Source organism: Dipodomys ordii, unplaced genomic scaffold, assembly GCF_000151885.1.
Source record: "Dipodomys ordii isolate 6190 unplaced genomic scaffold, Dord_2.0 Scaffold13, whole genome shotgun sequence".
In the NCBI taxonomy this organism is placed as follows: domain Eukaryota; kingdom Metazoa; phylum Chordata; class Mammalia; order Rodentia; family Heteromyidae; genus Dipodomys; species Dipodomys ordii.
This window is the reverse complement of record NW_012267229.1, coordinates 11144531-11169820: the sequence shown is the minus strand read 5'-3', so window position 1 is coordinate 11169820 and position 25290 is coordinate 11144531. Positions and strand designations below refer to the sequence as shown.

The 25290-nt window shown below is 45.6% G+C and overlaps 2 protein-coding genes across 2 annotated transcripts in view; one reads left to right on the top strand and one right to left on the bottom strand.

Annotated features, from left to right (window-relative positions):
* Window positions 1–4624, top strand: part of Nop56 (NOP56 ribonucleoprotein) — a 6077-nt gene extending 1453 nt beyond the window's left edge. The window contains exons 4-12 of the mRNA XM_013010872.1: window positions 849–1010; window positions 1156–1354; window positions 1687–1874; window positions 1972–2123; window positions 2255–2355; window positions 2703–2851; window positions 3087–3208; window positions 3397–3534; window positions 4153–4624. Of these exons, the coding sequence (XP_012866326.1) occupies window positions 849–1010; window positions 1156–1354; window positions 1687–1874; window positions 1972–2123; window positions 2255–2355; window positions 2703–2851; window positions 3087–3208; window positions 3397–3534; window positions 4153–4524 (1583 nt within the window). The 3' untranslated portion in view covers window positions 4525–4624. The remainder of the gene's footprint in view (window positions 1–848; window positions 1011–1155; window positions 1355–1686; window positions 1875–1971; window positions 2124–2254; window positions 2356–2702; window positions 2852–3086; window positions 3209–3396; window positions 3535–4152) is intronic.
* On the bottom strand, window positions 4613–11253 carry Idh3b (isocitrate dehydrogenase 3 (NAD+) beta). Its single transcript, XM_013010873.1, has 12 exons — window positions 11190–11253; window positions 10960–11040; window positions 10731–10829; window positions 10511–10631; window positions 7011–7071; window positions 6803–6935; window positions 6587–6720; window positions 6395–6497; window positions 6155–6301; window positions 5828–5922; window positions 5666–5726; window positions 4613–5053 (listed from the first exon to the last, which is right to left on the bottom strand). Exons 1-12 carry the CDS (start codon window positions 11223–11225, stop codon window positions 4964–4966), a joined length of 1161 nt encoding a protein of 386 aa, XP_012866327.1. The 5' UTR covers window positions 11226–11253; the 3' UTR covers window positions 4613–4963.
* Between the last annotated feature and the right edge of the window lie 14037 nt (window positions 11254–25290).

The following is a 25290-nucleotide window of genomic DNA, read 5'->3' as shown; positions in this document are numbered from 1 at the left end:
CTCTTCAGCTCAAAGCTAGCCCTCTACCACTTGAGCCACAGCGCCACTTCCGGCTTTTTTCTTTTTGCTTATGTGGTGCTGAGGAATCGAACCCAGGGCCTTGAGCATGCAGGGCAAGCGCTCTACCACTGAGCCACCTTCCCAGCCCCAAGTAGCATAAAACTTATCTCCAGTTAACCCCCAGAAAGCTCGAAGTGGCGGTGTGGCTCAAAGTGGTAGAACTCTAACCTTGAACAAAAGAGTAGGGCCAGTTACCAGGCCCCTAGTTCAAACTCTATCACCTATTAAAACAATTACCTTGGTGGAGAGTGGTGCCACAGGCCTACAGCACCCAGGAAGCTGAGGCACAAGGATGAAGAGGTCAGCCTAGACTACGTGGCAGGCAATAACCTTGTCTCCTAGGAGCTCTTAAGTCTGAGGACTATGATTGTGTAAAGGATTGGATAAAGCGCATAATCTAGGATGTAGGCACTGCAGTGATTAATGATATCTTGAATGAAAAGTCCCTGTGCTATTGTTTGAATGGTAGGCCAATAAAAAGGCAACAAGGCAAATACTGTAGAGTATGTTTAGAGCTTTCAGTTGTGTCCAAGTTCTCATGCTTGGGCTTTTGAACACAATCCCTAATACCTCCCAGGTCCCAGGCTTTGCAATGATGACTTGTGAATCTGTCAATCCCCTGAGAGAGTAATCGTTGATGTCTCCTTCTCTCTGAGCAATGCCTGAGGGGAGGGATTTAAGCATCCCAGACTGCTCTGCTGGGCCTACATAATCAGCCACAGGCTAGGATTCTTTCATAATGGAAGTGTCCTCCAGCATGTTGGTGAAGAGTTCTGTTCTGTCTTGAGGTGTTGTTCATGAGGACCTTCGCTTGCTCCTGGAGACCTACCTGCCTTCGAAAAAGAAGAAAGTACTCCTGGGGGTTGGGGACCCTAAAATTGGTGCGGCCATACAAGAGGAGTTAGGGTACAACTGTCAGACTGGAGGTGTAATTGCTGAGATCCTGCGAGGTAAGATAATCCTGCAACTCTGGATATTTTGGGGGTGGGTTATAGAAATATCCTAGGGTATTTGAGGTTGCTTCTGCTTGCCTGATGACCACTGGATGCAGGAGCTATCTCAAAGCCCTTGCTCACAGTCCTGCCCTCATCTTAGGAGTTCGTCTGCACTTCCATAATCTGGTGAAGGGTCTGACTGATCTATCAGCTTGTAAAGCCCAGCTAGGGTTGGGACACAGCTATTCTCGTGCCAAAGTTAAGTTTAATGTGAACCGGGTAGACAACATGATCATCCAGTCCATTAGCCTCCTGGACCAGCTGGATAAAGACATCAATACCTTCTCTATGCGCGTCAGGTAAGGTGCAGGGGCCACCCCTGACAGTGAAGTCATTGGCCTGTAGTTTAGCTAATTTTGCATCTTGAACAAGGCAGAACAAGAAAGCAGGCCTCCGGGTGCTTACCACAGGCTGTGTTCTTACACTGACTGTATAGAAAGAGGAGGCAGAATAAACCTACCCCATATACACCTCAGCCCAGGCCTGTGCCTAGTCTGTATTGTGAATGGGGAGACAAGGGCTAGGGAGGATTTAAATCTGATTTATCATTTCCTCCAGGCAGAATAGGTGTAAGGAAGCTTTACTGTTTGATACAACAGTTAAGCCAGGGTGTGATTGTGCCTTTTTGCAGGGAGTGGTATGGGTATCACTTTCCAGAGTTGGTAAAGATCATCAATGATAATGCCACATACTGCCGCATTGCCCAGTTTATTGGAGACCGGAAAGAGCTGAATGAGGAAAAGTTGGAGAAGCTAGAAGAACTGACAATGGATGGAGCCAAGGCTAAAGCTATTCTGGATGCCTCAAGGTCCTCGATGGGTCAGTGAAGAGCCCTGCAACCAGTAGAACGTATTGGGGTGTAGAGCTCTGGCGCTCCCTCCCCACCCCACCCCCCTTCACACTAGTTGTTTCCTAGGAATGGACATATCTGCCATTGATTTGATAAACATCGAGAGCTTCTCCAGTCGTGTGGTATCTTTATCAGAGTACCGTCAGAGCCTCCACACTTACCTGCGCTCCAAGATGAGCCAAGTAGCCCCCAGCCTGTCAGCCCTAATCGGGGAAGCGGTAGGTCATAGGAAAGGAAGAAATCGGGGAGGAGGTTGTTAGTATTCTTCTCCAGGTGCGGAGGAAAGCAGGGCATATGCAACTGATCCCCAGCACTTTCCCATTTCTCAACTTACTAAATCTTTTTCCAGGTAGGTGCTCGTCTCATTGCTCATGCTGGCAGCCTCACCAACCTGGCCAAGTATCCAGCATCCACAGTGCAGATCCTTGGGGCTGAAAAGGCCCTGTTCAGGTACCAGTGAGGGCACCTGCCCCTCTCAGGTGCCACTTCTGGTGCCCACTGCTTGTTTGGGGATCACGGTGATGGCTCTTCAGGGCTCCCTGACCTATAGAGGCCTCTGCTATAGGGGTGATGGCCAGTCCTGGTGTCTGAGTGATTTCCCAGGGCCCAGCAAAGGGACTGAGTTTCCAGGTCAGCGACATTGGGTGCCTTCCCTTTGCTTCTGGGAGTGATCTCTGGGTTGGCATGTTGTGTTAGGGTAGAGAACCCAGTCCAGCCTGAGGCTGGGCAATGGCGGGAGATCTGCCTTGGCTTGATGGGGTGCAATTTCTAATCTCAAATTCTGAAAATTCTCTCAGAGCCCTGAAGACAAGGGGTAACACACCAAAATACGGACTCATTTTCCACTCCACTTTCATTGGCCGAGCAGCAGCCAAGAACAAAGGCCGTATCTCCCGATATCTCGCAAACAAATGCAGTATTGCCTCCCGAATTGATTGCTTCTCTGGTATGGAGTGGGGAAATTGCAGTTGAACAAGAACTGGGAGGGAAGGGAAGGGAAAGGGAGACCAACTACCTTCACAGCTTCTACAATGATGGTAAATATTTTTCGTCAACAGAGTTCACTTAGTGAGTGTTGACACATTGGGTCTGAGTAAAGCTGAGGGTAGAAGGATACTGGAGGTGGGCAGTGTTTGTCCCTCCAAGAGCTGACAGGTTTTGTTTTCCACACACAAATTCAGAGGTACCCACAAGTGTATTTGGGGAGAAGCTTCGAGAACAAGTTGAGGAACGATTGTCCTTCTATGAGACTGGAGAGATTCCACGGAAGAATCTGGATGTTATGAAGGAAGCAATGGTTCAGGTCAGTGGACTTTGTTGGGTGGCTCCTGAACTTTTTAAGAGGTTTTTGGAGGTGATGAGCTGTTTTGGCCTGACCTTTGGAGTGGAGGCAAAAATACTGATTTAATGAGCCTGATCCAAAAAGAGGGAGAGGAAATCTGATGAGCCAGGAGTCTTTCAACCACTCAGCACTTTTTGTTTCTTGGTCAGGCAGAGGAAGCAGCTGCTGAAATTACTAGGAAGCTTGAGAAACAGGAGAAGAAACGCTTGAAAAAAGAAAAGAAGCGACTGGCTGCGCTTGCCATGGCATCTCCAGAAAATAGCAGTAGTACTCCAGAGGAGAATGAGGTCAGTCAGCAGGGAAGTCCTCCAAACAAGCAGATCATAGGTTGTAAGATCTCCAAGAGCAGAACAAAGGCTTTGCCTACAAGCTACCATCTGTTCAGGCCTTTGAACAGAAACATCTAAAGCAAGCTCTTGATTCTATAGGAAGCAGATAGGTGCTCAGAGGACTTGATCTGGAGCTCAGCTGGTTGTGTAGCACATACCCCATTCCCTGGGCAAGTGTGCTCTGTCCTCAGCTGCCTTCGAAGTCTTCAACCAAGGGGATAGTATAAATTCCTGCTCTGCTTGTCCCAGAAAATGGTCTCTGGTTACAGGGTGGGGGGGTGGGGAGGTCTTCACTGTGGTGGACTAAAATCACTTGGGATTTTCATTGTTTGACACTTCTTAGGGTTCCTTTTGGAGCAACTTGGGTGATGGCTTTATGACCAGAAGGGAGGGGGTTTTCTCTTAAGTTGATCTTCACCTGTTCTCTCTGACTTCCACTTAGGAGCTTTGAGGGTGGAACTCAAGCCAATCAGCCATCCAGCAGCACTGCACAGTTTACCTTTTGCCTTGATTCTAGTGGGGGGTGGGGGGTGCACATGCCATGAATAACACTCTTCTTGTGTCTCTTCCCATTAGGAAACACATGAAAAACCCAAAAAGAAGAAAAAGCAAAAGCCCCAGGAGGCTCCTCAGGAAAATGGGATGGAAGAACCAGAGCCCTCTGTCTCTTTCTCCAAACCCAAAAAAAAGAAAGCTTTTTCCAAGGAGGAGTTGGTTAGTAGTGATCTTGAAGAGATAGCTGGTGGCAGCCCAAGTCCTCTCAAGAGGAAGAAGCAACCTAAGGAAGTGGCAAATGAACCTGAAGAGGCAACCAGCCTCCCTGTTCCCAAGAAAAAGAGGAAATTCTCCTCCAAGGAGGAGCCAGTCAGCAGTGGGCCTGAAGAGGCTGCTAGCAGCAAAAGTAGTGCCAAGAAAAAGAAAAAGCTCAAAAAAGCATCCCAGGATTAGAATGGACATTTCCTGGGGGGAAGGGCATGCCCCAAGGTGACCTTTCTCATACCATGTCCTAAACCCCAATAAAAACAAACTAACAAAATTGTTTTCTCAAGACATTTTATTTAACAGGTATGAGCATGACCTAGGACTGAGGCAGGGCAGCAATGACAGCATCAGTGAAGTCAATGCAAGTAGCATAGCCACCCATGTCAGAAGTTCGAACCTGTGGGGAAAAATTGCCATGATCTTGATACCTTGTTAGAGGTGGGGCCCTACCTAACAAAACCCACCCACCACCAACCAACACAATTCCTTAAAGAAGCCAGCCAGGACAACCTAGGTCCCCTACAAAAGCAATTATGGTCCACTGTCTAGAGGTTCCAGGTCTCCTTTCCTGGTCCACTGCTGAAGGGTAGCATGGTCCTTGTGAAGTTGGAGGGAATAAAGGGCTCTATCCCCCATGCTGGGGGTTCAGGTGGCTGATGACGGACTTGATGAAGTCAGTTGTGGTGCTGTAGCCGCCCATGTCTCGAGTCCGCACCTACAACCACCACAGGCAGTAGCCATGGGGAAGAAGAGAAGAGAGCCCATGAAGTGGGGCAGGGCAATGTGATCAAGGAAGATGGAATCCAAGACAGGTGACAGATGGCCAGAAGATGCAATGCAGTAGGAGTGGAAGGAGGTAGCCAGGAGTGGAGGAGCAGAGACCTCACTACTCTAGAGCTACTGAGGGATGCACTGCCACCAAGGCAGAATAAGAAGCCAAGCAAGCAGTGGGATGGGGAGGAAGGTGCACATCAGAAAGGATGAGGCTACGTCAGGAAATGAGACAGACCAGGTGGGAGGGAGGAAAGAAGGCTTGTAGGTATGACCAAGGTGAAGATAGCACCTCATCCTTCATGCTGTCCCCTGCCACTCCCATCGGCTGCAGGGTCTGCATTCGGATGGCCCAAGAAAGGCAGTGGATGAAGCAATGGAGCAGAAAGAAGGAATAGATAGGAACTAAGGCAGACCAAGAAGATGAAGCAGCCAAAAGAAGGGAGGTGAGCAGCCCTGCAAAAGTCAAAGAGCAGATGTTCTGGGTACCAAGGAGACTCCTTTTCAGATTCCTCATAGTGTCAAGGCCCTGAACCCAGCACTCTTTTAAACTCACCTTGCCAACTTTGATCACCTTCTTCACGGCATCTGCTATCACAGTGGAGTGATATTCAAGACTGTCAATGGAACAGGGTGAAACTAAGATTCCATCCAAAACACCTGCCCCTGACTTTCCCATCTGTGCTACCCCTTACCACACCAGCCTCCCATGCCTTACTTGAGATGCCGCAGCATGTTGGAAGCTGAGAGCAGCATGGCCGTGGGGTTGGCTATATTCCTGCCCACTGCTTGAGCAAATGGGTGCCGGGCACCCTGTAGAAAAAAAAGAAGCCAGTCTCAGGGAGGAGGCAAGCATAAGCAGAGACTGAGGTCCAGAAAGGGCATTATGTGTGAAAGGCTAGGGTCCCTGACAAGTATTGGGGGAATCCCAGGAAGAAGCCAGGGTCATTTAGGAGGAAGAACACTAAGATTGGGAGGAATGAGAGAAAAGAGGCCTGAGGTCAAACAGGGGAGTACAGATGATGGAGAAAGCAGCCTCACTCACCGTCTCAAAAACTGCATACTCTGCACTGTAGCTCTCACCGGGGACCACACCAGCTCCCCCAACAAGACCAGCAGCCAAATTATCAATGATGTTTCCATAGAGATTGGGCATCACAAGTACATCAAACTGGTAAGGATTCTGTACTAGCTAAGGAGTAAGGTGGGCATGAAGAAGAGAAATGAGTTCTATTGCCTGCTTTCCCTCCGTACTGTAACAGGAGAGACATGGGGAGGGCCTCACCTGCATGCAACAGTTGTCAATGATCATTGTCTCAAACTTGATTTTGGGGTACAGTTCAGCAATTTCCTCACAGCATTGCAGAAACAAGCCATCTCCAAGTTTCCTGGTCATAGGCCAAAGGGAACAGAATCAGTGAAGAGAACGTGAAGCTACCTTCCTATGAGCCATCCCACACAAAGGCACGCAACTCACATGATGTTGGCCTTGTGGACAGCTGTAACCTTCTCACGGCCCTTCTTGGTGGCATAGTCAAAGGCAAATTTTGCAATCCGCTGAGACTTGCTTCGAGTGACAATCTTCAGGCACTCAATCACTCCCTTTGCACTCTGGGTAAGAGAAGCAAGATCTACCTCTTTCCAACTTCTATTCATGTCTCCCCTACCCCCACACCCATTTCTGGAGCTTCACCTCATGTTCCAGAGAGCTATACTCCCCTTCCGTCTGTTCTCGAATGATCACCAGGTCTAGATTGTTGTGCCGAGTCGGGTACCCAGGAAGTGATTTCACATGGACAACATTGGCAAATAAGTCCAACTTACGCCTAAGGTAGATAGTGCCATCAGCTCTGTGCTTGATGCTTAGCACCTCTCTCACCCAAGTTCACCCATCCACCTACCTCAGCCGCATACCGTAAGAGGTAAGTTCCCCCTTATATTCCATCGGGGTATGGATCTTCCCTGTGGAAACCGAGTGTGGAGAGCAGTGTTAGGCACAGACCAAACCCAAGAAAGCAGAGACCAGTGTCAAATCCATCCAGTAAGATAGTACAACTCAAGACTCCCATCTCCATCCCCAAATCTATGACCCTTAGTTGCCTCTGGGAAGCGGCAAGCAAAGGCAATATAGTTACAATCAGAGCATCTTAATTTACTGCTTTATTTACCATATATAACTTCTGTTGAAACTTCAAAATGGTCTAATAGAGGACAGGTAGTTTTCACAATAGGTTGAAACAATGCTAGAGAGCTACAAGTTTTCTTGATATTTCTATCTACTTTTGTGATAGTCTCATCTGTGACAAATGCCTGTCAGGCCATATGCCTATCAATCCAAAATCATCTGACCTGCCCTCAGGGAGCAAATAATACACAGGAAGACAGGTAAGATGAACAGTATTAGCAATACAATAGGAGTACTGAGAAACAATCTGTTCTTGTAATAATAGGAAAAATGACAAAAGAGCTGGTGCTTCAGTTAGTCCTTGGTTAAGAGTGCAGTGGGTTAAATAGTGTTTCTGGAAAGTTGATGCCCTAAAACTCAGAAATGTGATCTTTGGGAAAAGACTGCAAAGGGAAAGAATCTTGAGAATTGTTCTATGCTATAAATCCAATGACTTAAGTTCTTCCTCTTAGAGAAACAAAGGGGCTGGGTACAGTGGTGCATGATACTACTTGGGAGGCAGAGAATGGAAGAATCACCATCCAAGGCCAACCCAGGCAAAATATTAATGAGACCTCATCTCAATCAATAAGCTGGGCATGCTAGTGTACATCTGTCATCCTAGCTACAGAGAAGACATAGATAGGTGGACCAAAGTTCAAAGCTGGCCTCTGGCAAAAACACAAGACAAGCCAGCACTAGTGGCTCACTCCTATAATCCTAGCTACTAGCCAGGAGCCTGTGGCTCGTGCCTGTAATCCTAGCTACTCAGGAGGCTGAGATCTGAGGATCACGGTTCAAAGCAAGCCCAAGCAGGAAAGTCTGTGAGACTCTTATCTCCAATAAACCACTAGAAAATCGGAAGTGGCGCTGTGGATCAAGTGGTAGAACACTGGTCTTGAGCTATAGAGCACAGGGACAGCGCCCAAGCCCAGAGTTCAAGAAGCCCCACAACCAACCCCCAAAAAAATAAATAAATAAAATCCTAGCTACTCAGGAGGCTGAGATTTTAGAATTGCAGTTTAAACCCAACCCAGGTTGAAAGTCCCCATGAAAGTCTTATCTCCAATTAACTACAAGAAAACTGGAAGTAGTGCTGTGGCTTAAAGTACTAGAGTGCTAGCCTTAAGTGAAAAGAGCTCAGGGACTGTGCATAGGCCCTGAGTTCAAGCCTCATAACACACACACACAATCATCCATCCACAAAGTAAATAAAAAGGGTCGGGGGGCATGTTCAAATTGTAGAACAACTACTTAGCAACTGTATGGCCCTGAGTTGAAAACACACACACAGACACAGGAAAATAAGAACTAAAGAAGAAACAGTGACATTTGCGGGGGAGGGGGAGAAAGCCATATAAAGTTGAGGAAAATCACATCTAAAAGTCTAGGGCCAAAAAAGCATAGGCCTCTAAGCTTTGAGAGGGACTGTGGCCCTGTCATCATCTTAGATTCATACTTCTGGCTTCCAGAATTGACTAAGAGAACTTTTTCTTTTTTCTTTTGGGTCAGTTGTAGGGCTTGAACTCTGAGCCTTGGCACTGTCCCTGAGCTCTTCAGCTCAAGGCTAGCACTCTACCATTTAAGCCACAGTGACACTTCCCATTTTCTGATGGTTTATTGGAGATAAGAGTCTCAGGGCTGGGAGCTGGTGGCTCATGCCTATAATCCTAGCTACTCTGGAGGCTGAGATCTAAGGATCACAGTTCAAAGCCAGCCCAGGCAGGAAAATCCCTGAGACTCTAAGCTCCAAGTAACCACCAGAAAACCAGAAGTGGCACTGTGGCTCAAGTGATGGAGTGCTAACCTTGAGCTGAAGAGCACAGGGACAATGCCCAGGCCCCGAGTTCAAGCCCCACAACCAACCAAAAAAAAAAAAAAGGTCTCAGGGACTTTCCTGCCCAGGCTGGTTTTAAACCGTGATCCTCAGATCTCAGCATCCTTAGTGTTGGGACCCCATTCTAATAACAGTGCTCAGAGAGGAAATGATATCCTCCTTAAAAGCATTTCCCATCCTCATGTCAGTGACAAGCAGTACATGGCTTGCTAAACATCCATCTTGTAAGATTGGCCCCAATTACCGAGTCAACTTGGGAAATTTGTAAATCCCTGATAATAGAGCTCAGAGAACCAAGGTTAGGAGCCAGGTGGAACATCCAATTAGTAACAAGCACATATGCGGCTCCCATTTCCACTGAAGTTACTGACCCTTGCCTTTTGCCCACCAAAACTGCACACCAAAATCGGCCGGAAGGATTGGCCAGTTCAAACAACTGCCCAGAGATGGGTTACAACCTAATTGTCACCTGCGTGTGACCCAACAGGACTATGCAGTTTCGTGTGAATTTTACAACCCTATTGGTCACTTGTACGTGTCCAACTTGTCCCTTGTGGTCAATCTGCTATAAAAATAGGGTCAGACAATAGCCCATGGTCCATCTCTGCCGAGGCAGTCCCTGACTGACCAGTTTGTTTCCTGATGCTAGGTGTGGAAATAAAGCTTGCTTAACGCTTTGTGTCAGTCTCGCTCTTTTGATCACGGACCGGATATTGGGATGCTGCCTTAATTGGGGTACCCTATTAAGATTACAGGCATGAGACACCAGCACCTGGCTCTGAGAGAACTCCCTCCCAGAACCTGTGTTATTTTTAGCCACCCACCAAGCTGTGGTGTTTGTTACAGCAGCCACACAAAACTTATACTGTGAGAACTCTGATATGCAGAAAGGAAGGGCCAAGTCAAAGCATTACATATATTTGGACACCAAAGCAGTCAAGTTGGATCAAAGCACAGAACAAGTGTTGTGGAAACCAAAGCAGAAAAGCTAAAGGCCTGTTAAAAAGAATTTAACTTGCCTATGTGGAAGTTAGGCATTCAAGAGAAGAGATGTGAAAGTTGAGACTGTAAGGGGTAGAACTGAAAGCCCAAGACTGAAAACAAAGCACAGCAGCAGAAGGGAAGACAAAAGAAAAGGGGCAGCCATAACCAGCAGTCTAGAAACAGTTTACCAGACTTGATAATGAATGATACAGTATCAACAGACACTTAACCCTGCAGAGACAGCTGACAGATGACCTGACTTCCACACTCCCACTGAGAAGGAACAAGTGCCCAGGTATCAATTAGTGGACATTTTTGGAAGTTGATGTATTCCTATGCATAAAGTGAGGATTAGTGAACATTGCTCACTTAACTTTAAATGACAATTCTACAGGATGGCAAGAGGGCACACATACCTATAATGGCAACCTTGTTCACCTTCATGGAACTTAACACCTGCTCCAGCTTCTCCTCCGAAGCCATATTCTGCACTTCACTCAGATGATGCTCCTGGAACTCCACCGGGACATCAGCAGCCTTCAGGGACAGGTCCCCCCGCAAAGAAGCACAAGATGAAGAACTTTCCTCCTCCCAGCAGCCTGACCGAGTCCCCCCTCCCCCGGCCAGGCCACTCACCTTGAACACCTCCTTGACTGCGTGCATGAGCTCGGGCCCCACGCCGTCTCCCGGCAGCATGGTCACAGGAAAGGCACCCTCCACTCTCATGTCTGCGGCCTGTGAGTAGGGCCAGCACAGCTGAGGCAGGGGCAGGGACCTTGCGAAAGGTGGGGTCGGGGAGAGCCAGAGGGTAGTCGCGAGGAAGGCACAGGGGTGTGGCAGAGGCGCCAGCGGCAATCGCCCGTACCTGATTCTTGGAAGCAGCAGGCGCGAAGGCCGTGGTACTCAGACCTCTCCATGCCCCAGGGAAGCGGGAGGCGACCACCCCCTGCGACAGAGGCAAAAACAGCCTTAAGCAGGGTTCGGGGGGATCGGATCTGGGGCTCCTATACCCCAAACACTAAAGTGACCGCCCCCCTCTCTCCTGCCCGGCTTCCCGGCCCAACCGCTGCCGCGCGCATCCCACCCGCGGCTCACTCGGGTCAACCAGCGGACACCGCTCAGCGCCGCCATGTTCAGAGCAGCACGGAAGTCGCGCGGGAGTGACGCAAGAAGCGGGCGCGGCCCGGGAGCCCGACTTCCGGTCCGTCCTGGAGAGAGGTGAGTGGTTCTGTTTCGCTCCCCCGCCATGCTGGGCCTTCTTTCTTCCCCCGCTTACCTTCCTTCTCCCAAGCGGTGGAGGGTGGCGGTCACCCAGCCGTGACTTCAGGATGATATTAAAGGGGGATTTGTAACCCTAGCCAACGAGGGGCCTGCGGCGCAGAGCCCGTTCCGGAGAATCTGTGTGCAAATGGTTTTTGTGTGTGTCTGAGTGTTAACTCTTAACCAGTACGCTCGGAACACATGTCAGACACATTCATTAAGTGAACACCGCACGATGCACGCAGATGTGTGAAAGTTACCCTGCAGTTCATCAAATTTCCCTGTCGTTTTTTAAAAAATTTTTTTTTCAAAATTATAATTTATTTTTAATTTTTGGTGCCAGTCCTGGGGGCTTGAACTTGGGCCTGGGCACTGCCCCTGAGCTTCTTTTGCTCAAGGCTAGCACTCAACCAGTTGAGCCACAGCACCCCTTCTGGCTTTTTCTGTTTGTTTATTTTATTTAAAAAAGGTGATGTACAAAGGGGTTACAGTTACATAGGTCAGGTAAAGAGTACATTTCTTTTTGAACAGTGTCACCCCTTCTCTCATGCTGTACCAGGGGTCCCTCCCCCCCCCCCCCATACCCTTCCCTCCCTCTGCAGTTGTTCCTCTAAGTGTTCGAAGCTTGGACTTCTCAGAGCAGGATCATAATTGGTACTACAAATTAGTTCAAGCCTGTAAGTGGGACTAAAAAAGGAAACTTCACACTGATGCTTAAAATCCCAGTCATAGGCAGGACACCAGTGGCTCATGCCTGTAATGTTAGCTATTTAGTCAGGAGGCTGAGATCTGAGGATTGCGGTTCAAAGCCATCCAGGGGTAGGAAAGTCTGTGATTCCTTCCTTCCTTCCTTCCTTCCTTCCTTCCTTCCTTCCTTCCTTCCTTCCTTCCTTCCTTCCTTCCTTCCTTCCTTCCTTCCACTGGGCCTGGACTCCTCAGCTCAAGGCGAGCGCTCTACCACTTGAGCCACAGTGCCACTTCCAGTTTTCTGGTGGGTCATTGGAGATAAGAGTCTCATGGACTTTCCTGCACAGGCTGGCTTTGAACCATGATCCTCAGATTTCAGCCTCCTGAGTATCTAGGATTACAAGTGTGAGCCACCGGTGCCCAGTTACTCTTATTTCTAATTAACCACCAAAAACCCAAAAGTGGAGCTGTGGCTCAAGTGGTAGAGCCCTTGCCTTGAGGAAAAAGCTTAAAGGACAGCACCCAGGCTGTGAGTTATGGCACCCCACCACCACCACGCACACAAAGGCAGCAGAGATGTAGGGGGGGATTTTCTGCTATTGTTGTTCACTGTTTCTAGATAACTCATGGCATAAAAAAGTTAAGTACTTGTTACAGATACACTTTCTCTTTTTTTTTTTGGGTCCGGTCGTGGGGCCTGAACTCTGGGCCTGTGCACTGTCCCTCAGCTCTTCAGCTCAAGGCTAGTGCTCTACCACTTGAGCCCAGCACCACTTCCGGCTTTTTTCTTTTTGCTTATGTGGTGCTGAGGAATCGAACCCAGGGCCTCAGGCAAGCAAGGCAAGCACTCTACCACTGAGCCACCTTCCCAGCCCCAGATACACTTTCATATACTAAAAGTGGATTGCCTCTAAGGTGAGAACAACAATTAACTTTTGACACTTGAGAACTTATTGAGATCGCCTATGAAGAAGTCCTATCCCTAAATCCAGTCTACAGGTAGTTGGGAAATTCAATTAAAATATTTTCTCTCATAGACCTTGCGATTATATGATCCATTTTAGGCTCCTTTTGCATTTCCTCATTATTCATGGCTATCTGCTACTTGTATTGGTTACTAATAGAAATAACAGCTATTTTCATGTTACATATCATTTGCAATAGTTATCTTGAAATATCCCTTGCTCTTATTCCTTCTTGGATACCATCTGTCCCAATGCTAGATTAATGCATTTATAAAGCAGTACACATACTGCCATATTACAAGGAAGCATTCTTATTATCAACAGAATGCTTTAAAAAATGTTACTTTATAAGTGTAGAGGCTGGGAATATGGCTTAGTGGTAGAGTGCTTGTCTTGCATGCATGAAACCCTGAGTTAGATTCCTCAGTGCCACATACCCAGAAAAGGCTAGAAGTGGTGCTGTGGCTCAAGTGGTAGAGTGTTAGCCTTGAGCAAAAGACACTCAGGGACAGTGCCCAAGCCCAGAGTCCAAGCCCCAGGACTTGCAAAAAAGAAGAGAGAGAGAGAAAGGGGGAAGAGAAAGAGAGGGAGAAAGGGAAAAGAAAGACAGAAGCTGGGCACTGGTGGTTCACACTTGTAATCCTAGCAATCAGAGCACTGAGATCTGAGGGTCACAGTCTGAAGCCAGCCCATACAGAAAAACCCTTGAGACTCTCATCTCAAATTAACTACCAAAAAAAACTAGAGAGGAGCTATGTGTCAAGTGGTAGAGCACTAGACTTGAACAAAAAATGCTCAAGGATAGTGTTCAGGCCCTGAGTTCAAGCCCCAGGGCTGGCACCAAAAAAAAGTGAGGAACAAGGGATCTACAGGTTTCAATGACCTTCCAAAGAGGTCTGTGGCAAGCAGTGAATTCAGAATTTCTGTTGTTGGGCTTATGGGTGTTTTTCTACATCTGAATTACCAAATGGATAATACAACAAATAATTCCTTGAAGACTGAAAACTGAAAAAGATTCTTATGTGAGCAAGACTTTAATCTGTGATTAAAGGATAAACAGGATTACAGAAAAGTGTCCGAATGCCAGGGAAAATGGAGTTGTAAACAATGATGGTGTCTTGGATCAGGTTGCCTAGAAGCAAAACCCAAGATAGGCTGTTATAAGTTGTTAAGCAAGTGACTTACTGAAGAAGTATTCTCAGGAGTCACGTGCATGAGCAGAAGAAGGAAGAATAAGGAGCTTTAAAAAGTTAAGACCTCAGCCTGATCTGGGGCACTCTGGAGCATAAGTAACATCTCAAGGTTATCCTGTTTGAAGGATTACTAGCCCTTCTTTGGATTGTATGACATAGGCCAGACCCAACCCCAACCAGAAGAAGGAGATTGTCAACACTAAAGCTGCTAGGAAGAATGAATGACCAAGCCTGGTGACAGTGGCTCATGCCTGTAATCCTAGATACTCAGGAGGCTGAGATCTGGGGATTATGGTTCAAAGCCAGCCTTGTCAGGAAAGTCTGTGAGACTTATCTTCAATTAACCACCAGAAAACAGGAAATGCCCTGTGGCTCAAGTGGTAGAGTGCTCTCCTTGAGCTGAGGAGCTGAGGAACAGCGCCCAGGCCCAGAGTTCAAGCACCACGACCAACAACAACAACAAAAAAGACCAGCTAGTAAAGAGGAACTGAGCAACAAAGAGAAGAGCTGACGTGTATGAGGAGATGAAGCATATTTGGTGAGGCGTAACAATAAAGTAGGATGGGTGTAAGTTCTGTGGCTGAGAGAAATGGAGAGAGATCTGTGAGATCAGCAACTATGAAATTTCACAAATGAACACTTGAATTCACCCAATGATATTATTTTTCCAGAGAGAAGTAAAAGGGAGTTGAGATAGCTGGCAAAATAGTAGTAGTAGTAATAGCAGGAGATACATGAAAACTGAAGCTATCTACTGGATATAGGTGAGAAACTATTAAAGCACTCACAAAGTAGTCCTCATGGGAGTTGAATAAGAGTAAGATGGAAAGAGAGGACCTTGCTTCCACCAGGACTTTGGGAAGTAAAACAGCTGGTAGTGATAAATCATTCCTCCACTTTGGGCTTTTTTTGTCTTAGACTTTAACTCAGAAGCCAGATACTGTCTCTTGAGTTTTCATGCTCAAGGCTAGCACTCTACCACCTGAGCCATAGCTCCATTTCTGGTTTTTTGGTGGTTAATTGAAGAGTCTTATGGACTTTGCTGTTCAAATTGGCTTTCAACCACCTCAATCCTCACACTTCACCCTCCTGAGTAGCTAGGGTTACAGGTGTGAACCACTAGCCTATGACTTGCTTGAGTATTTTTAATTAGAAAGATTGTTTAAAAAATTGTAAATAAAGTGCAGTTTCTTACCACTTCATTTACGGTCCCCAATCCCTTTGCTCTGTCCTCAGAGGTAGTTGTCTCCTTCAAAAGCTTTTTCCTGTGCATACTTGGCATGCAGACATACATGCAGCATCTATAGTATTGTTTTTGGTGTATGGATGTGTGCTTCAGTATACAGTTTCATATTCAACATGCTTACTGTTCTGTGATTTACATTTTTCCCCTCAACACTATAAATTAGATGTCTTAGAGATCTAAGACACCATACCATGTCTTAGTAAACAGGCCTATTCTTTTGTTCTGCAACACTGTACAATATAAAGTGAATTTACTGAATTTATTGGGCCTTTCTTAAATTAGTGTATATTTATTAAAGAAGTTGGTTTGCTAGATGTGGCAACATCTGCAGCTGTTATCAGCAGCATTGCTGTATATAGAGTATGTGTTTCAGCATAAAGGGGCTGTTGGCTTCTCCCTTTCTGTTTCTTTTTTTTGGGGGGGGGGAGTCCGGTCGTGGGGCCTGAACTCTGGGCCTGGGCACTGTCCCTCAGCTCTTCAGCTCAAGGCTAGCACTCTACCACTTGAGCCACAGTGTCACTTCCAGCTTTTTTCGTTTTGCTTATGTGGTGCTGAGGAATCGAACCCAGGGCCTCAGGCATGCAAGGCAAGCGCTCTACCACTGAACCACCTTCCCAGCCCCTCCCTTTCTGTTTCTGAAGTAAGGGGTTACTGAGATTGGTTTTGCTGCATGATGCTGCTGCTAGACAACCAGGCTCTCTATTCTGCTCTGCCAGCTGTCTGTGCTGTCTGATGTCCTCATCCTCATTTCATAGTCGATGTGTGCCTGTTCTCCATCTTGGCTAGAAAATGGACATTCTCAGCAACACATATTTCCTTTTATAAGCAATGCCAATTGACTGAGCGTGATGGTGCATATCTATAATCCCAGTTACTCAAGAGGCACAGGTAGGATGGTAGCTCAAGGCAAAAAAGTGTAACACTGTATCTGAAAAAAATAACTAAAGCAAAAAAGGAGTAGAGCATGGCTCAAGTGGTAACATACGAGGCACTCAATGCCAAGCAAGTACAAGGCACTGACTTCAAACCCCAAAGCCACCCAGAAAAAAAGAAAGAAAAAGAAATGTCAAGACTTTTCCAGGAATTTTCTCACCAGATTTCTTAGATATCACAAATCAGAGCCAGATATATAACCATAGCCACTGTTGGAAGAATAGAAAAGAAACTGGAAAAGAGGTTTGTACAGATTGTTGGGAAAATGGAGAAGAACGGAAAAGGAATAGGCTGGATTCAATCAACAGGCCATGACTGTTTATTGAGGAACAGTGAGAGTCACAGACATCCCCATGGGTTTGGAGGTTGTGCAAGGGACTGGATTTGGGGGTGGGCTTATGTAGCTTAATAAGAAAGCAGAGAATAAAAAAATGAGTTATGGGGCTGGGAAGGTAGCTCAGTGGTAGAGCGCTTGCCTTGCATGCCTGAGGCCCTGGGTTCGATTCCTCAGCACCACATAAGCAAAAAGAAAAAAAAGCCAGAAGTAGTGATGTGGCTCAAGTGGTAGAGCGCTAGCCTTGAGCTGAAGAGCTGAGGGACAGCGCCCAGGCCCAGAGTTCAGGCCCCACGATCGGACTCCCCCCTAAAAATAAAATAAAAAATGAGTTATGGTCTCTTGAGGCCCAGGGCGATGTCCTTGGCCAAGTCCACAGTAGAATGCTCTAGCTGGTGTGTGGGGCTGTTGTTTCCTGGTGGCACAGGTTAGAATGGCCTGCCTGGGAATAAGCATGTGAGCACTCACCTGAGTGCTTTGGTTGACCCTGGGGAATAAGGCAGGACCCAATCCTTCATATTCCATCTTTAGATACATAAAAAGATGGGGAGAGGCAAGTCCTTCATAGATTGCCTTAAACATCTTGATTACAAGTGAGAATAACCTGAGAGCTTTTAAGTTTTTTCCTGCTGGGATAAGCAAGCAAACAAGAAGCGCTGAGTTCAATCCCCAGTACCATCCAAAAAAATAGAAAAAAGAGATCCCCACAATATGATCCTTCATTGGTGGGCTGAGCTGATGTATCAGGATTAGATTCAGCTTCAAATGACACACACAACATAACTACACCCAAACAAGAGAGCAGTTTAGGTCTCAGTCTCCAAGTTAAATAATAAATTAAAGCTGCAATGTCCCGTTACAGTGCCAGAGAGGCATACTCATCATCTGTCTTGCCTAACCTCGATTCTCAAAGTCATTCAAGTCAAGATAGATATTCCATTTCTGGCATTCCAAACAAGAAGAAGACCAGAGGAGGAAAAGAGTAGAGGCCTCCAGTTCTTTCTGGACTGCACATGCTATTTTGTATCTATGTGTCATGTACATAGAAATGTGTCCATCTTTTCCTTCAAAACTCTAGCTTTCCTTTATATTCTAAGATGGTAACTATATTCTCAAATGTGTTTTCTAGTGTTAAAATGTCTTGTGAGCTGGGTGTTGGTGGCTCATGCTTATAATCCTAGCTACTCATTAGGGCTGAGATCTGAAGCTTGTAGTTCAAAGCCAGCCCAGTTAGGAGTGTCTGTGAGACTTATCTAGAGTACTAGCCTTGAACACAAAAATGAGGGACAGTGTCTAGGTCCTGAATTAAAGCCCCAGAACTGGCACAATCAATAAATAAATCAATAAAAATGTCTCATATATATTAGTGTGATATATAGGTGATTAACTTATCTGAAATTTAGTTTCATAAAAAATAACTTTTCCCCACACACACACAAAAAAGTTTACCTAATTGCCCCAGTATCCTCTCTATGTAACTTTTCCTCTATCAAATACAGATGCTACCTGATTTCTGATGGAGCTGCATCTCAATAACACAATAGCTTTAAGGGAAAAAAAAGTGTGTCAGTAATGGAGCTTGAATTCTAGGTTTTGCATTTGCACTCTCACTTGGCTTTTTTACTCAGAGCTGGTTCTTTACCACTTGAGCCATACCTCCATTTGTGCTTTTTGCTTGTTAATTGGAGATGAGAGTCTAAGAAATGTATGTACCCAGGCTGGATTCAAACCTTGCACTTCAGATCTCAGCCATCTGAGCAGCTAGGATCACAGGCATGAGCCACAAGCACCAGTTGAACCCATCTTAATCAACTGATACTTTTTATTTATCAGAAGACTAACTCCTTTTTACTTGGTTGAGCTGCTCTGCAGGTCAAGAGCAACTAAGCACCTGATGGAAATTGAGGAGGGCTGGGAAGGTGGCTCAGTGGTAGAGTGCTTGCCTTGCATGCATGAGGCCCTGTATTCCATTCCTCAGCACCACATAAGCAGAAAAGGCTGGAAGTGGCGCTATGGCTCAAGTGGTAGAGCACTAGCCTTGAGCTGATGAGCTGAGGGACAGTGCCCAGGCCCAGAGTTCAGGCCCCACGACCGACACAAAAAAAGAAAAAGAAATAAGGAGACAAATGTCCAAGATCAGAATGAAGACAAGAAGGAAAAGGCATATACCCTCAGATCTGACAACAAGGCCGGACAGACCTGGAAGAGGATCTTGGGAGGATACCTCCTCAGACCCTGAGCAAGAATGTCAGCCTGCTTGTGACAGTGGCAATTGAGACAGATATGGAGAATTTGATGGATCCAGACTCAGAAACCAGTGAGGATTCATGGACTGAAGAGCTTGTTCAACATACCACAGAAGGAAACCAAATCAACACAATATCAACTTTGGCAATGTCAGTCAATGCCCTTTTGACACTTGTAGGTCAAATCTTTGAAAAACAAAAGGAGTTATTATCACTCCCAACATCCCTACCCAAGACATCAAGACTCTCATTAAGAATCTAAATAAGAGCCCGGCGCCAGTGGCTCACGCCTGTAATCCTAGCTACTCGGGAGGCTGAGATCTGAGGATCACGGTTCAAAGGCAGCCCAGGAAAGAAACTCCGTGAGGCTCTTGGCTCCAATAAACCACTAGAAAACTGGAATTGACTCTGTGGCTCAAGTGGTAGAGTGCTTGCCTTGAGCTGAAACGTGCAGGGACAGCGCCCAGGCCCAGAGTTCAAGCCCCATGACCCACAAAAGAAAAAAAAAAAGGATCTGTATAAGGTGAGGGAGGAATCTCCAACAAGATCAAGACTATAAATCATATCATAGACAAGGTCAGCTATGTCCACACACACTCCACCATTCAAGATTTAGCGACCCCAATGCTACCTGCTATTCCAGTCACCTCAGGTGCATCTTCTGTCCCGGCCCTGCCATCACAGTCAGCTGCTGGTCTTACATTAGCACCTTCAGTGTAGGAGGCATATTCTTAGATGAATAAAACGAGTTAAATAGATACAATAATATCTATACAATATATTGAATATCCTATATCTAATCCCCAGTTCAAGAAAATTGTCCTTGCCAGGTGCCGGTGGCTCATGACTGTAATCCTAGCTACTCAGGAGGCTGAGATCTGAGGTTCATGGTTCAAAGCCAGCCCGGGCAGGAAACTCCATGAGACTCTTATCTCCAATAAACCACTAGAAAATCGGAAGTGGTGCTGTGGCTCAAGTGGTAGAGCTCTCGCCTTGAGCTGAAGAGCACAGGGACAGTGCCCAAGCCCAGAGTTCAAGCCCCACAACCGACAAAAAAAGAAAAAGAAAATTGTCATTTTAATTGCTTTGCATACTCTCTCCTCCCCTTAGAGGTAATGGGTATCTTTCTTTTTGATATATGTCTCCCTAAACTATTTTTTATTTTGTGCTAGTCCTGGGGCTTGAACTCAGAGCCTCACTCTTGCTCTCTTGCTTGCCTGGTGCTCTATCACTTGAGCCACACTTCCACTTCTGGCTTTTTGCTGGTTCCTTGGAGGTAAGAGTCTCATGGACTTTCCTGCTCAAGATGGCTTTGAAACACAATCTTCAGATCTCAGCCCCCTTAGTAGCTAGGATTACAGGAGTGAGCCACCAGCACCCAGCTATTTTATTTGTTTGATCTCTTTTTGAACTCTAAATAGTGAGTTATTTGCAGCTTTTCTTTTTCCCTTCACTTTCTCATCCTTTCAACCCCTGCCCTAGTGCTTCAAAACAACAACAATAATAAAACAAACATATTGGTCTGTTCCTGATATCCTTTCAGTATGTTGTGCACGCAGCTCTAATTTATGTGACTTCATTGCTACAGGGAATTTCAATTTTTTTTCTTTTTGAGATCAGGTCTTGCTGTGTATCTCAAGTTGGCATTGAACTCACTATTCTCCTGGAGTACTTTATTGTTTGAATATTTGACCATGTATTTCCTACTATAGACTTTTGGGTTTCCATGTTACTGTTGTTCTATTATAAACAGTGCTTTTCTGAACACTGAGAAGAGGTCCACTGGTACACTTGAGTGTCTCCACCATAGTTTTTTTTTGTACTGTTATTTCAATAAGAAAAACATTCTGCTTTATGCTTCAGTACATTAATAGGCATAAAAATATCAGACAAAGTTTCCTTTTCTGTAATATTCCGTATTGATCTGTTTCAAGAAAAAGAAGGAGGGGGTATTAGAAGAGGAGAAGAAGAAGAAACAAGATTGGCACCTATAATCCTAGCTACTCAGTAGGCTGAAATCTGAGGCTTGCAGTTTGAAGCCAGCCTGGGCAGGGAAACCCATGAGATTTATATCTCCAATTAACCACCAAAAAAGCAGGAAGTGGAGCTGTTGTTCAAGTGGTAGAGTGATAGCCTTGACCTGAAGAACTGAGGGACAGCACCCAGGCCCAGAGTTCAAGCCCTATGACGGACCCCCCCCCCAAAAAAAAAAGCCAGGGCTGGGAAGGTGGCTCAGTGGTAGAGCACTTGCCTTGCATGCATGAGGCCCTGGGTTCAATTCCTCAGCACCACATAAAGAAAAAAGCTGGAAGTGGCGCTGTGGCTCAAGTGGTAGAGCACTAGCTTTGAGCTGAAGAGCTGAGGGACAGTGCTCAGGCCCAGAGTTCAGGCCCCACAACTGGACCAAAAAAAAAAAAAAGCCAAAGATGGTGTCATGTGTTAAATATCTCACAGATGCAGGAAACATAAATTAGGTGGATTACAGTCTCAAATAGAAGACCCTATTTGAGGCATAACAAAGCAAAAAAGGTGAGAGAGTGATTCATGTGGTAGAGCTCCAGAGAAGAAAACACAAGGCCCGGGGCTGGGAAGGTAGCTTAGCGGTAGAGTGCATGCCTTGCAAGCATGATGCCCTGGGTTCGATTCCTCAGCACCACATAAACAGAAAAAGCCAGAAGTGGCGCTGTGGCTCCAGTGGTAGAGCACTAGCCTTGAGCTGAAGAGCTGAGGGACAGCGCCCAGACCCAGAGTTCAGGCCCCATGACTGGCAAAAAAAGAAAACACAAGGCCCTGAGTTCACACTTCAGTAATAATAAAAACAAAAAAATGCTAGCCAAGGGCTGGGAATGTGGCTTAGTAGTAGAGTGTTTGCCTAGCATGCATGAAGCTCTGAGTTCAATTCCACAGTACCACATAAACAGAGAAAGCCAAAAGTAGCACTATGGCTCAAGTGGTAGAGTTCTAGCCTTCAACACAAGAATCTAAGGGATAGTGCCCAGATCCTGAGTTCAAGCCACAGGACTGGTGTGGCGGGGGCAGGGTGGGAGAGAAGAAGTTAATCAAGAGTCATATTGACGTGGCTATCCACTAATGAGTCAGGACTTACCAGTTAAATAAACTGTTTTGGGGAGTTTATGGCTAATTATTAGTAGAATTGTTAGTACTGGATACAGCTAAAGATCTTCTAACCTAAATGTGTGGAAATTTGTGAATGCTGAGCCATGAAGTCTAATAAAGAGAATGAGAATGTCATTTTCTGATTTTCAGAAAGCTGGGAGTGGACTGAGATCAATTGCTCCTAGCATTACAAAGACCCAAGATTCTGCTCTTAACTTTGAGCTAATCAGAAGCAAACTCCCCTGTCTGATAATCAATAAAGACCCTATTGATGGGACTTTGGAGCATCTGTTGCTGGTGAGAGACACAGGCCCCCTGGTGCCCTAAAACCAGTTTCATAGTCTTGTTTCCATCACTGCCTTGTTCCCGGTCACAGCGGGTGAGTGGCAGTTTGCAACATAAATGGACCAGTAAATACATGTTATGATAATTCTACATTTTTGCCTATACTTGATATTTGCAAAAAGATTAAGGCAAATAATTTATTGATCTTATAGGATTTTTTTTCCTTTTTTTTTTTTTTTAAGTCTGAGACCAGGACTCAAAACTCAGTACCTGATACTTTCTCTCATTGCCTGGGCCTCTACCAACTGAGCCATACCTCCAACCCTGGCATTTTTGTTTTGTTTATTTTGAGAACATTCTCACTATATTGTTCAAACTGGTTTCTATGTATTCCAGACCGGCCTGAACTCACCATCCTGCCTCTGACCCCAGGGGTCTGTGTGTGTGGGGGGGTGTGGGTATGTAGAGGGAGGCTCAGATTCTATGCCACACCACCATGCTGGCCTCTTGTTTTGCATCTCTGATTACTAAGAGAAAACATCTTCTCAATTTTTTATTGAAATTTTTTTGTTTTACTCTTCTCAGAAATTGCTGTGATAGAATGTCAGACAGGTCCCCCCTGGGGCACAAACACCAGTGGGAGAATGAGTATAGGCAGAGAAGGTGAATATGGTAGAAGTGACATTCGTGTATGAAAATAGAACAATGAAAACTGTTGAAGTTTGGATTTTTGTTTTGTTTTGCTTTTTGGTCGGTCATGGGGCTTGAACTCTGGGCCTGGTGCTGTCCATCAGCTCTTCAGCTCAAGGCTAGTGCTCTATCACTTGAGCCACAGTGCCACCTCTGGTGTTCTGGTGGTTTATTGGAGATGAGAGTCTCACCAGACTTTCATGCCTGGGCTGGCTTTGAACGATGATCCTCAGATATCAGCCTCCTGAGTAGCTAGGATTACAAATGTGAGCCACCAACACACATCTGAAGTTGTTTTAAGAAGGAAGAAGACAGCCGGGCGCTGGTGGCTCACGCCTGTAATCCTAGCTACTGAGGAGGCTGAGATCTGAGGATCGAGGTTCAAAGCCAGCCCGGGCAGGAGATACCGTGAGACTCCTATCTCCAATAAACCACCAGAAAACCGGAAGTGGCGCTGTAGCTCCAGTGGTAGAGCACTAGCCTTGAGCTGAAGAGCTGAGGGACAGCGCCCAGGCCCAGAGTTCAAGCCCCACGACCAACAAAAAAAAAAAAAAAGAAGAAGAAGGAAGAAGACAGGATGAGGGAGAGTAATGAAGTAGACCAGTCTAACCAAGATAAATGTACATATGGAAATATCACAATGAAACCTCTCCATATACAACCAATATATGCTAATAAAAATGTTTCAAAAGAAAAAAAACAGGTGTTTGTTTTTCTGCTGTGGTGTTGATCTTTCTTTTGGGCTAATAAGAGTTCTTGTTATTTTCTGAAAAGTGATTCTTTACCAATTCTGTCTCACAAACGTCTTCTACTTCGTGGCTTGTCTACTTTTTGTGTTGTCTTTCTTAAGAATAGTTCGAAGTTTTCATTTATCAGGAGCTTCTTTTTATGATTTATACTTTTATGTCCTGTCCAAGAAATATTTCTCTACCTTAGGTTATGAAAATATTCTTGCATAGTAGCCTACAAAGTTCTTTGTAGGTGGTTTGGTGGCCCATACATGTAATCCTAGCTATTCAGGAAGCTGAAATCTGAGGACCAAGGTTTGAAGCCAGGTGGAGCAAAAAAATCTGTGACTCTTTCCCCAGTGTACCAGCAAAAAGTGGGAGATACAGGTGTGCCTCAAGTAGTAGAGAGCTAGCTCTGAGCAAAAAAGGCTCAGAAACAGTTCCCAAGTCCTGAGTTCAAGTCTTGGGACTGGCATGTGCTTGCACACATACAATCTGCTCTCTTATACTACTGTTTACTTTTTCTATGCTCTACAGTGCTTAACTATACAATCTGCTTTCTTATACTACTGTTTACTTTTTCTATGCTCTACAGTGCTTAACTTCAGGGGTGTGTGTGTGTGTGTGTGTGTGTGTGTGTGTGTGTGTGTGTGTGTGTGTGTGTGTGTGTGTGTGTGTGTGTGTGTGTGTGTGTGCGTGTGTGCATGCCAATTCTGGGGCTTGAACTTAAGGAATCACATTTTCACTTGGCTTTATTTGCTCAAGGCTAGCGCTCTACTATTTGAGCCACACCTCCAATACAAGCTTTTCCTTGGTTAATAAAAGATAGAGTCTCACAGATTTTCCTGCCTGAGCTGGCTTCAAACCACAATCCTCAGATCTCAGCCTCCTGAGTAGATAGGGTTAGAGGCATGAGCCACATGTACATAGCTACAGTCAGACCTGTTTTTTGTTTTGCTTTTTTGTCAGTCCTAGGACTTGAACTCGGAACTTGTACACTGACCCATAGCTTTTGTGCTTAAGGCTCTAGTGCTCTACCACTGGAGCCACAGTTTTACTTCCAGCTTTTTGATTAATTGGAGAAAAGAGTCTCAAGGACTTTCTTTCCCAGGCTGTCTTCAAACCACAATCTTCATATCTCAGACCCCTGAGTAGCTAGGATTATAGGCATGAGCTACTGACACCAGCTTACATTCAGACTTTTAAGAGCCAAAGTGTTTTTATCTACTAGATCTTTAAGAGCCAAAGTGTGTTTATCTACTAGATCTTTTGAAATAATTATTTAATAGTTCACTATAACATGCAATTGTTTAGAGTATTGCTTTCATACTTTGCTTTTAGCCATAAAATATTAATTACATAGAAATATTTTTTAATTTGGATGGACAGACTTGGGGTGTGGCTCAAATGGTAGAGTACCAACTTCAAGTAGAAAAAAATGAAAGCATGAGGCCCTGAGTTCATGTCCCAATGTTAGTTCCCAAAATAAACAAGTTTATATGAAGTTACTCT

What these genes read in the sequence shown, in the direction of transcription:
- Idh3b (XM_013010873.1), bottom strand. Translation starts at nt 11,225, where the DNA reads ATGGCGGCGCTGAGCGGTGTCCGCTGGTTGACCCGA. An exon ending in GTGTCCGCTGGTTGACCCGA is followed by an intron (nt 11,041 to 11,189) that starts GTGAGCCGCGGG and finishes CCTCTGTCGCAG; the next exon opens with GGGGTGGTCGCCTCCCGCTT. An exon ending in CTGCTGCTTCCAAGAATCAG is followed by an intron (nt 10,830 to 10,959) that starts GTACGGGCGATT and finishes CCCTACTCACAG; the next exon opens with GCCGCAGACATGAGAGTGGA.